General features: G+C 34.0%; 1 protein-coding gene across 5 annotated transcripts in view; it reads right to left on the bottom strand.

The window, feature by feature from the left end:
• Positions 1-1,346: 1,346 nt before the first annotated feature.
• Positions 1,347-13,421, bottom strand: part of UGT2B4 (UDP glucuronosyltransferase family 2 member B4) — a 40,758-nt gene continuing 28,683 nt past the window's right edge. For 2 of the 5 annotated variants that reach the window (XM_057302089.2, XM_008961163.5), the window contains 4 exons: positions 10,610-10,741; positions 7,775-7,862; positions 6,375-6,594; positions 1,347-2,091 (listed from right to left, as the gene is read on the bottom strand). In XM_057302089.2, coding sequence (XP_057158072.2) covers positions 1,815-2,091; positions 6,375-6,594; positions 7,775-7,862; positions 10,610-10,741 — 717 coding nt within the window. In that variant the 3' untranslated portion in view covers positions 1,347-1,814. The remainder of the gene's footprint in view (positions 2,092-6,374; positions 6,595-7,774; positions 7,863-10,609; positions 10,742-13,421) is intronic. The other 3 variants (XM_055111462.2, XM_063603595.1, XM_055111464.3) reach the window with 2 other exon arrangements.

Here is a 13,421-nt window from a genome sequence, read left to right as displayed (position 1 = left end):
AGATAATCAGCAAAGTAAACAGACAACTCACAGAGTTAGAGAAAATCTTCACAAACTACACATCCCACAAAAGACTAATATCCACAATCCACAAAGTGCTGAAACAAATCAGCAAGAGAAAAACAAATAATCCCTCAAAATGTGACTTAAGGACATGAATAGACAATTTACAAAAGAAGATATACAAATGGTGAATGGCCATAGTTTAAAAATCCAAAAATAATAGATGTTGGCGTGGTAGTAATAAGGGAACACATTTACACTGCTGGTGGGAATGCAAGCTAGTACAACCACTATGGCAAACAATATGGATATCCCTTAAATAACTAAAAGTAGAACTGCCATTTGATCCAGCAATTCCACTGCTGGACATCTATCTAGAGGAAAATAAGTCATTATATGAAAAAGACCCATATACACACATGTTTATAGCAGCACAATTCACAATTGCAAAACTGTGGAACCAGCCTAGATTCCCATCAGTCAATGGGTGGATAAAGAAAATGTGAGATATATATATATATATATATATATATATATATGTATATATATATATGTGTGTGTGTGTGTGTTTGTATACACATACATATATAATTATATATATATATACACATACATATATAATTATATATATCTAATATATATTATATATAAATATCACATTTACTTTAGCCACTAGTTGGGGAATATATATATACACACACACATATATTATATATATATATACACTACTCAGCCATCAAAATGGACAAAATAAACCTGGATGGAGTTGGAGACCATTATTCTAAGTGAAGTAATTCAGAAATATAAAACCAAACAATGTATGTTCTCACTTATAAGGGGGACCTAAGCTATTAGGACATAGAGGCATAAGAATGATATAATGGACTCTTGGAACTCAGAGGGAAGGGTAGGAGGGAGGTGAGGGATAAAACAGTACACACTGGGTACAGTGTATACTTCTTGAGTAATGAGTGCACCAAAATCTGAAAAATCACCACTAAAGAGCTTATCCATGTAACCAAAAACCAGTTGTCACCCAAAAGCTATTGAAATACCTAAAAAACAAAGAATAAAAAAGATGAATATTTTCAAATGAACAGAAAAATAGAATTGGCTCAAAAAACCAAACGCATTGTAAAATTAGTTCATTTTGTAGTAGAAACCAGGTAGGAGTTGCTATATTTCTAATTCCACATACTTTTCACTGGGAAATGACTTAAGCTCTAAAATGGTAAGCATTTTTATCATACCTTTTAGGAAAAAAAATGACGTTGAAGCACGATGCACAATAAAAGCCAAGCAGCACTAATCATCTCAAAATATCAAGAGGAAGAGACTTTCTATACAATTTAATTATTTATTAGTTTCCTCAACAACAGTTAAAACAACACAATCCTGCATGAAATGGATCCAAAGTATGCTGAGTATTTGCAAAACAGTCCTGATACTGTCAGTGGACTTCTTAATGTTCTTGTTTCCATGTACAATGTGTGACATGTAGTTAAGCTTAGTAAATTTTTTTCATGTAACCTGTGAATTGGAACAATAAATTTCAATATAAGCTCAATACATTTCAATATAACCTCATATGGCTTTATATCATTTTTGTTTTCCCTAATGTTTTCCTCCTTGACATGAAATATTTCTAACGGTTAAACAGGTACTAAAACAAATTTTGACTTGACAAGGTAAGTTTTGAAAGATGTTTTGTCACAAGAAGAAAGGAATCTCTTGTATCACAACGTCTTCTTGTTGTAATAAACTGAAGGAGTTCATTTATTGGGTTTCCCAGCTTCCAGCCTCAGACGTAATTAATCTCTTTTCCCCTTCTTTGCTGTTCTAGCAAACTTCCAGACACAAAACAGACATTTTGTGATGATGAATATCACAGTTGCCACACAGGCCAGCAGGAACCCAATCACATCCAAAGAGTGGTACTGGAACCAGGTGAGGTCGTGGGCTGCAACCCGAAGGTGCTTGGCTCCTTTATGGCGCATGACAAATTCAATCCAGAAGACTGCTCGATCAAGGGGCTTCACTAGTTGATCATGATGAATTCTTGATAATTTCATAGCATTCTCTTTATATCTAAACGATAAGCAGAAAAGTATCAACATTGAAAGTAAGTTAATTTGGCCAGGCACGGAGGCTCACACCTGCAATCCCAGCACTTTCCGAGGTCGAGGCGGGCAGATCACGAGGTCAGGAGATCAAGACCGTCCTGGCTAACACGGTGAAACCCCGTCTCCAGTAAAAATACGGAAAAAAAAAAAAAAAAAAAGATTACCCAGGCGTGGTGGCACGTGCCTGTAGTCCCAGCTACTTGAGAGGCTGAGGCAGGAGAATCGCTTGAACCCAGGAGGCGGAAGTTGCAGTGAGCCACAATCACACCACTGCACTCCAGCCTGGTGACAGAGTGAGACTTCCCTCTCAAAAAAAGAGAAGGTAAGTTAATTTGCCTGAGCACATCAAGTCCACGAAAGGTTTTTAAAGTGACAAATCATTCAAAGTAAATGTCATAGAATTGACATAGAATGTGTGTATTTTAATTTGAGTCATCATAGAAAGTTTGGCTTTTAAATTGGAATTTCATAATTGACAAATATTTTTAAAGTAAAAATGGAGGGTCAGGTGAGAAAGTTAATTATTTGAGGCAGAGAACATATGAGCAATTTTATTTTCTTTTAATTTTTAGTTTTTGTGGTTACATAGTAGGGGTATTTATTTATGAGGTACATGAGATGTTTTGATACAGGCTGCAGTGTGAAATAATCACATCATGAAGAAAGGCTACCCATTGCTTAAGCATTTATCTTTGTGTTGTGAAATATCCAGTTACACTCCTTTAGTTCTCCAGCAGGCATATAAAATCATGGTCAGCATCATGAGCCGTTTTAAGTGGTGAAAGATATACACCTTAAAATACAATTTGAGAATTATCATCTTTAAGTTTCTAAAGAGGAATTGTGTCATGTGGGTGAAATGCCTCATAGCCACGTGCTCTGTTTCTATTCTACTCTTTGTGTCCTACTGTTTCCCACGCAGCAGCCAGAATGATTATTTTTGAAATAAAAGTCAGATTGTGATACTCCCTTGATTAAGACTTTTGCCTGACTTTTCATCATATCAAGAATAAAATCCAACTCTGTTATTTGGTCCTCAGTATCCTGCATTATCAGACACTGGCAAGCTCTTCTCCACTTTCCCATGCACACTAGGTCTTCTAGGGACATTGGCCTTATATTTTTCTTTAAGCTCCTGTCTTAGCATCTTACACATTGCGTCCCCTCTACCCACACTTGGAGTATTCTTTCTTGCAACAACTCAAGGCATGCTTCTATCTCTTTTTGAGGCAACCCTCTAAATGTTACCAATAAGAGAGGCTTTTCCTGGCCACACTATAATAGAACCCCTAGGATTTCCTCTACTTTTTGTGCTTATTTTGAACTTATTTGATTCCTATAATCTTAAAATACATTATACATCTTCTAAAATACACATTTAAGCATAAAACACATAACATAAGTGTACATACACTAAGTGAAACAGCCCAATAAGGTAAGATCATCTTAAACATTATTTCAAAGTGAAGATACCACTATCTCTCAGATCATGATAGAGGGTATCAGAATCTTCTTAGAAGAATTCTCTTTTCCTGGACCATTTTAGTCACTGCTTTTGTCCTCCAATTAAGTATTAACCTGACTTCAAATGTCATACTTCAGCTTTGCTTGCTTATGTAATTAAATTAATTATGTAATATATACTCCTTTTTTTTCCTTTTATTGAGATGGAGTCTCACTCTGTCACCTAGTCTGGAGTGCAGTGGCATGATCTCGGCTCACTGCAACCTCCACCTCCCAGGTTCAAGTAATATTCCTGCCTCAGCCTCCTGAGTAGCTGGGATTACAGGTGCGCACCACCATGCCTGGCTAATTTTAGTATTTTTAGCAGAGACAAGGTTTTCACCATGTTCATCAGGCTTGTCTCGAACTCCTGACATCGTGATCCACCTGCCTCAGCCTCCCAAAGTGTCTTTTCTTTTAATGTAGCAGTTGTTGGTTTAATTCTGTTGCTGTGTAGTATTTCGTTGATTGAGAATACCACGGATTATCTTTTTAGTTTATAATCAATAGACATTTGAGTGCCAACAATTTTTGGGCACTATTAATAATTCTGTCATAAACATTCTTGTATATAGCAATAGGCTTACAAATTTATACATATCTTTTCCTATATAACTGAGAGTGGAATTGTTGAAATAAAAGTGCGTGCATAATTATGATTTACTTTTTTACTTTAAAATATTCTAAAGTGTATTTAATATTCAAAATTTAAAGATCTTTTAGTTATCATTTTTATAATTTCTCACATTCACTATGGCTGGATCTTATACTCTTTATGATATTGAATCTTTTCATACATACTGAATCTTGATTTATGACCCTCCCCATGTAACGTCAAATAACTATTACCTATTCAACATGCTCTGGAAAACTATGCCTTCCAGTTGATATATAGAATACATATGTATGAGTTATATATGTGTGTGTGTGTGTTATGTTACATTACAACATTACAATTGTTAATTGTGTTCTTCAAATGTTTTATGTCCTTACTCATTATTTGGTCTTATTTTTCAGGTCAGTTTAGATTTAATGGAAGTATCTGTATATTCACATTTAAATCTACTACCTTATTTTATATTTCTTTTCTATTTGTCTAACCTGTTTTATGTTTCTTTTCCAATTATTTCCTGGATTCTTTAAAGGTAGCTTTATCATTCATTATCCTTCTATTTTCTTTGTGATAAAGTACTTTTAAAGTATTCCTTTAGGTGAAGCCCCTTTTACATAAAAACATTATTAATAGTAGTTATGAATGCTGAATTGATAGTAGCTGGGTTGGGCAAGGCATTTTGCGCATTGCTTTCTTTGGAGTATGAAGAAATCAATTATCAAAAATTTTACTCACTAAAAATAAAATTTGTGTGCTTCAAAGACCATCATCAAAAATGTAAAATGTTAGTGCACCAAGAATGAGACGAAATATTTATAAATTATATATCTCATATGGGATTGTATCCATAATACATAAATAGTTCTTATATAAAACTCAATAATAAGACAAATATCAAAGTTTTAAAATGTTTCAAAGATTAAAATAGACATTTTTCCAAAGAATGTATATGCATGGTCAGTAACCACATATAAAGAACATCAGCATCTCTGGCCATAATCAAAATGCAATCCAAGGCTACAATGAGAGGTCTTTTTACACCCACCAAGAATGGTATAACAAAAAGACAAATAATAACAGGTGTTGGCAACAATGTGGATGAACTGGAACCCTCCTGTACTGCTGGTGGTAATGACAAATGGAACAAGCATTTGGAAAACAGTTTGGCAATTTTCATAAACACACAGTTCCTACAAGAGCCAGAAATTCCACTTCTAATATCTACCCAAAAGAAATGAAATCACGTTCATGCAAAAACATGTAGCAATGCTCCTAAAAGCCACAACTGGAAACAATCAAAAGGTGAATGAGCTAATAAAGAGACAAATAAAATATGGCATACCCATATTATAAAATATATTGCTGCAAAAATAAATGAACTATTAATACGCACAATATAAATAAAGCTAAAAACCATAAAAAAACAACAAAACCTGTACTTGGTAAAAGAAGTCATTTACACATCATAAATTATATGATTCAGTTTATACGAAATATGTAGAGAGAATAATCTATAGAGAAGGAAAGCAAATTGGTGTTAGCCTAGGGCTAAGGGATCATGCGAAGTGACTTCTATACCATTATGGCTTCTTTTACGTTGATACAAATGTTCTAAAATTATATGATGGTGATGGCTTCATGACTGTAAGCATACTAAATATATTTGGATTTTATACTTAAATAGGTCGGTTTTATGCTATGGAAATTAAATTTAATTATCAAGTCTGCTACAATAATGATAATAAAAATAAATTTTTCAGTGAGAAAACAAATATACTTTGAGACATTTTAGATATTGAATTAAAATATTTTATTATATTACGTCAAGTTTATCTTTCCTTTCTACTGTGGATTGATTATGTCAAATTTATTTTAAAATGTCTTCTTATCTATATCACTTTAAAATTATTTTTGTGTAGAAAATTATTTCAATAATTGATTATTCATTAAATGTATGTGGTTCAAATAAAATTTTTAAATAACCACTCAAAAATAAAGGCAGATTTCAGATTGTTTAAATCATTTAAATTCTTTCAAAATCAGTCGCTTATAAAAAGGATAAAAGTCATACTCACTATTCACAAGAGAACCTATCTATAAATACCACCGAGTAAAAAAAAAGTTATACTCACAAAGGATCATTAATTACTGTCTTCAGTGCATTGAGTAAGTCTGTACTCGACATTGTGTGGAAGTCCAAACTAACAGCTGCTCCCTTGGCCTTCATGTGTGCAATGTTATCAGGTTGATCTGCAAACAATGGAACGCCCACCATAGGGATTCCATGGTAGATCGCCTCATAGATGCCATTGGCTCCACCATGAGTTATAAAAGCTCTGGTTTTTGGGTGACCTAGGATTGGATGAATTTTAGCAAAATTATTCATAGGAATAAAATGAGAAATGCACAATGGAAGAATCTGAATGTGACGGTGTTTCCTAGATAACACACTGAACTGAATTAAAATTGCTTTTGAGACTTCAGAGGAGGGAACGCCTACTTCTGCTGGAGATGTAAGTGAAGGCTATGTGGTGTGTTTAACTTCAGACTGAAAAAAATAATACAAGATTACCAGTTGATCTAACAAAAAGGTGCCATTTAGATAAGGAAACATCATGTGCAGAAAAGAAAAAAAGCACAGAAAAGGGATGGACATGTAAGAATGTGTTCTTGTTTTTTTGTTTTTTGCTTTTAATGGAGACGGAGTCTCCCTCTGTTGCCCAGGCTGGAGTGCAGTGGTGCAATCTCGGCTCACTGCAACCTCCATCTCCCGGGTTCAGGCAGTTCTCCTACTCAGCCTTCTGAGTAGCTGGGACTGCAGGGACAAACAGCCATGCCCAGTTAATTTTTTGTATTTTAATAGAGACAGAGTTTCACCATGTTGCCCAGGATGGTCTTGAACTCCTGAGCTCAGTCAATCCACCTGCATCAGCCTCCCAAAGTGCTAGGATTGCAGGCGTGAGCCACCGTGCCCAGCCAGAATGTGTTCTCTTAAGTACAGTCACGGAGTGTGATATGTAGGGTGTGCAAGGCAGCAGGCAGTGAGGTGGTGGTGGTGCTAGAATTGAGGAAAGACAGGTCACATTTCATTATGAAATGTGTCATCACTTTTTGATTAAGATTAGGGATTTAATCCTACAGAAAATGCAGCGTCCCTGGTGATAGCAGAAGAGCTGTTACTTTTAGTGACATTTGAAATAACCCTACAGAGGAGGAAAGAACAGGTGTAAAGTTGTAGAAATATGAGAAAGGAAGACAACCCAGGAAGTGCCAGAAAAATTCTGTGGGAGGTAATAACACCTGACATAAAGATACTCTGACTCTGATTGTAAAGAATGTGGGTGCATATCATAAAATGCCAACAATTATCATTTATTCTTTTCCCCCGGGACTGGAAAATAAATATAAAGAAGTTTCATTTTATTTTTAAGTTTTTCCATAACAAATGTTCAGTAAGCTTGTTTCATGATAACTATTAACACTTTAATAATCTGTTACTAATATATTCAGTATTTGTTCTTCAGAGACTTACCAAGAAGATCATTCTGGGGTATCCACTTGTACAGCCGAGTATTGAGTCCTAAAGTATCTGGTTTATTCCCATCAAATCTCCACAGAACCTGTTACAGTGAAGAAAATATCTTATTCCATGAGTGGAACTCAAAAGTCATAGAATGTTAGAAATCTAAAGAGATTAACAATGAGAAGAACAAGGGATGTTAAGTAACAAGAACTACTCAGACTGATGTAAATAGAATACTCATATTTCATTTCCTTAACTTTATAATTAGGTATATAAGGAAATCATGATTTTTCAAAATAGTAGCTTAGACAAATAAGATAATCAATGCAAAGTTCAAGTATTTAAAAAGTTGTTACAATTTTCAAAAGAAAACTATATGTGGCAAACCACTATATGAAAAAAAGATTTACATCACTGGTCAAATCCACAAAGAGATACCATCTCACACCAGTCAGAATGGCCATTATTAAAAACTCAAAAAATAACAGATGCTTGTGATGTTGTATAGAAAAAGAAATGCTTATACTCTGTTGAAGGGACTGTAAGTTCAACCATTGTGGAAGACAGCATGGCGATTCCTCAAAATCCTAGAGGCAGAAATACCATTCAACCCAGCAATCCCATTACTGGGTATGTATCTAAAGGACTGCAAATTAGAACATGCGCATGTATGTTTATTACAGACAAATATACATTTTATTCTATATAAAACTATTCACCATAGCAAAGACATGAAATCAATCTAAATGCCCATCACTGATGGATTCAATAAAGAAAATGTGGTACATGTTCACCATGAAATATTATGTAGCCATAAAAAAGAACAAGATCATGTATTTTTCAGGAACATAAGTGAGCTGCAGTCCATTATCCCTAGCAAACAAACACAGGAACAGAAATCCAAATACCACATGCCCTCACTTATAAGTGGAAGCTAAAAGATGAGAACACATGAACATATAGAGAGGAATAACATACACTGGGGCTTATTGGAGGGTGGGGGTTGGGAGGAGAGAAAGGATCAGGAAAAATAACTAAAAGGTACTAGTCTTACTACCTGTAAGATGAAACAGTCCATACAACAAACCCCAAGACATAAGTTTACCTATGTAACAAACCTCCACATTTACCCTTGAAATTAAAAGTTAAAAAATAAAACTTAATTTTAAAAAGATAAAAAATTTTAATAATTATATGCATTAAAAATTTTAGGTAGTCATAATTCTAGTGTGAAAAAGCAACAACAATTTACTAATGACCTATATGCTTTTTTTAATGTATTTTATGAGATTTCATCTACCAAATTTAATATTAATTTATTCATTTTTTTGAGTAATATGGGAAGTAGTTCACTTATATCTACTTATCTATAAGTCATTTTAACAGAGTTTGATGTCCTTTGATTGACAAAAATGCAAGTCTATAAAATAAGCTACTTAGAAGAAGTCAATTAATGCTGCAAAGGTAGCATGTATAACTTCTTGGAAATTACAAATTATCAAGAACTACTTCCAAGAAAAATTTCAAGTGACAATTTTTGACACAAATTCAGAGTATTCTCAGTATTGCTAATTTTGGATATTTTGTCAATGTAGAAATAAGGAACCTGTTGGTACCATAAATAAAAATACAACTCTTGAATAAATTCAAAATTGCATTTTGCTGAATTTTGGTCAATTGATTGTTAACACTTAGAAAATGTGCTACAAAATTTTGACAACAGTGATTCATATGTTTTGCTATAGCTGAGACATTTTTATGTTTAAGTTACTAATTTTGGAACCCCCAAGGAATCCTTATAAATTAAAAAAAAATAATTTACGGTGTTTAAGTTCTATTTGTTACATCAGTGTTAAAGTAACTTTGAGTTTTCGGCAAAATATTAGCATAGGTCATTACAAGAAGGATATGTCAGGCAGGGAACTAAAAAGTAATTGACAAATACACATTTTATTCTATATAAAAGAAAATATGTTCCTACTATGTTCTATGGAGGGGGCATCTGAACCTGTTCCCCTGCCTGGCTTCCTTCTGCTTGAGTCCTTCCTATATTTCCTTCTGCTGCCTCCATTGGGAGGAGTTGTTAATCTCATAGTGCAGCGTCCTTGTGGGGCCACATTTTATACTACACAGGGTCCACCCTCAGAGCAGGATCCATCTCCACCCTTTCTCTTTCATCTGCCTACTTCAGACATTGGCTGGGTCCAGTCCAGCAAAGCAGGCTGCTTTTTCTCTTTCTCCAAATCTGCCTAGCTCTGCGGATCCTTACGCTAGCTGTCTGTCTGACAGCCTAGGCCTTCCTTTCTCTGAATAGTACCCTGAATATCACTTGAATAGGCCTATTCCAAAATGTACAGGAAGTACACGAGGCTGGGTAACATGGCAACACTAAACTGCATGATGCATGTCAGCCTTTTTGAAATACCTGCTATTGTTATTGTGCTAGTGAAGTTACTCACTAAAATGTAACATTTTCTAACATCTGTAGGGTGTACATCGCCCTCAGGAGTTCTTAAACAAAAGGATCAAATCACAGGGGCAGAATTTGGTGATAGCTCTTACCTGACCCCAATATCATGATAATACCAAAACTTTACCTGCAACTCTTAATTGTATTTATTCCTGATCACAATATTAATGCCAAATTAATTACCAATGAAAAACAACCTCTGTATGAGTTTATCATCTTCCATACATATTTTTGATTTTGAATTAATATCTGAGATAATTAGTGCTTTCCCAACAGCTAAATATATAGGCAGGAAGTTTCTACAATTGGGTTCTTTACAAACTTTAACAGCCTCTTTCAGTAGTTTTTTACACCATTAAAACATTTTATCTTACCTTTTGTGGGATCTTGGCAAGGGCTGATGCAATTACATTGGCCCTTTCTTCTGACGTGTTACTGACCATCGACCCCAGAGAAAACACCACAACACCATTTTCTCCAGAGCTCTGGACAAACTCTTCCATTTCCTGTGAAAAAAAGAATTTGTTCTATCATAATAGATTATCAGCACAGCAAGCACTGTGAAAGAATTGTTATAAAAAGAGAGAAAATCAAGTATTATCAGGAATTATTGGAGTAAAGGATGTTTTTTAACTGACTCAATTACTCAGTTTTTTTTTGCAATATGTATAATATGATATAGGTTGCCTCTGTTAAGGGTCTTTGTGTAAATATGTGTGTGTGTATGTGTGTGCATTTGTGAAAGGGAGAAATGAAATAGAGCTATTACACAGTATTTGAGGAGATACCCAAACTCTTCACTTATCATATTATAAGTACTAATATAGGTTCTTTAAAGTGGCAGCAGTTGGCTTTAATGCTATATTGTTGCTCGCTAAATCACATATGCTTATTTTAGGCAGGTTTTCTACAGAATTATTTTAGTTTGAAGTCATTAGTGGTTGACTTCCCTGACTCTGAGCACTGAGGAAAAGTTACTCACAGCTGGGATTACGTAAACCTACATTTATCTTATTCTATAATCCTTTACACTTCACTTAAAGTTTGTCAGAGTTTTCCAGTCTTTTTTCAAAAGAGAAAAAAAAGTAGCTGTAAAAGGTGGTGGTTAAGAATCACTGACATTATGGAGTCTGCTATTGTGGTTTGGAATTTCTATAAATTTCTATAAATAATTCTGTATTCTCATTTGTAATACAGAATCGTACAGTATGTAGTTACATAGTCGAATGATTATATTTTTCAGGTGATTGTTTAAGTGGAACAATTTTTCCCTGAAATCACACTGTTAAATTGATGTGCTATTTATAACTGCATGTGAGGAATTCTCATCATCATTTTGCTGTGTCTCAGAGGCAGCAGCACTTGCACCAGAATGCGAGAGACTGCCAGAACTTTCTGCAGAGATTTGGTCACCCTCTTGAGTAGATCACCCACACTACATAAAAATCTTAGTGAAGATGTACTTGGCTGGAATTTACTGGGAATCATTCTGACCTGTGTTCCCCAATGTACGCCAATTTTGAAATTTAAATACTTTCAGATTTAATCATTGGGGTAAAACTTTTTCTTAAGTATTCTCTACAAAACAAAGAAAAAAGATTCCAAATGTTTATTTGCAGACCACATATGGCTGAGCATTTTTTAAAATATGATTTTTAATCTTAAGACATCAGTGTTAATGATGTTAGAGTCATTGTTCTGCTATTCAAGGTAATACATAGGATATCCGGGTATTGTGCGTAATTGCAGTTACCTGTAGCCACATTTGATGTAACTTACGTTCAGTGTTTTGTTTCCGTGGCTTGACGTCCAGAGCCGCCTTCATCCACCCAGTATTAAAGTAATATAATCCCTAAAGGGGATTCATTATTGATGTGGACTGGTTGTTTCCCATTCTGTGACAACTTTAAAATAATAATACACTATGTATGTAAGGTATTTTATAAAAGTAGTGCAAGTTCTAAAAAGAAAATAATTTTTTTTCTAAAATTTTTGTCGATAGATGTCACCTTGTAAACTACATATGTTTTCATCATGGCTTTTGTTCTATCTTTATAGCTCAATGTACACTTGTGACATTTATTTAGACAATTTTATTCTGATTGTATATACCTTTTCCTCCTACAAAAAACGTGTCAGCCTGTAATATCTATAATTTTCTACCTCACCTTACTTGTATTATAGCTGACTGTAACTGAATATTTTATTGATAAAATTATTGTAATGCTATAGTATGCATCTAGTATATGTTTTTAATTATTCCTTAATTTCAGATGTTTGATTACTTTTGATGTTTATTTTGTGAATATTTTCCATAAATATTAAATATGTACATCTTGATTTATTTTTTCTCTGTATGATTTCATGTGAATATATTACAAAACCAATGGCTATATGCATTTTTAATACTTAATACATTTGCCAAGTGTCCTTTTCTCTTAAAGTATGCATAAATTATCTGAGAATCTAATATTTAATTGAATAGAAAGCAAATTGGGTTTGCAGTTATTTTACATAATAAACAATTAGAGAATGGCTTTCACAACCATTGACTTGCATTCAAAGCTTTCTACAAGTTAGTAACAACAACTAGTATTAGTAATTATCACATGTACTATGACTCAATCTTTTTCTTATCCTTCTACATCTCGTACTCTCTTCCCCCTCTTACTGGCACTGTCAGTTTCCCTTAATGTGAGTGGGGAAATCTTTCAAGAGTAGGATAGGGTGGGACAGAATTTTCATTAGTCTTATGTCAGCTTTTGTCTCTTTAGAGAGTTACCATATAAAGCCTATACAATTTGCATTCAACAAAGATATTGGATTTTAACCATGGAATAAAATATCAGTTTCATGTTGCTGTTAATAAGGAGGTAGGCAAAAATTATCTCTTAAGAGATTACATAATGTAATAAAAATGCTTACTTTCTACCTATTTCTTAGAAGGGTGATATCAATTTAAAATATATTACATTCTTATATTCCTCCATAAAGAATATAATGTTATATGATGACAGAATTCTTTTGTTATTGTAAACTGAGGGCACGATTCAGATACGAGTGGTAGAAATTATTTGGTCTTTATTATACATGCGTTGTTCATTTTTTCTGTGCTTCTCTGTCAGGCACCTATGATGTTGAGACACAAGCTATCCCAGGAAGCTTTACTGGGTTGCTTGTCTTAAG

This window comes from Pan paniscus, chromosome 3, assembly GCF_029289425.2.
Source record: "Pan paniscus chromosome 3, NHGRI_mPanPan1-v2.0_pri, whole genome shotgun sequence".
Lineage (NCBI taxonomy): Eukaryota > Metazoa > Chordata > Mammalia > Primates > Hominidae > Pan > Pan paniscus.
Note: the sequence above shows the minus strand (reverse complement) of the source record. Positions and strands in the feature narration are given on the sequence as shown.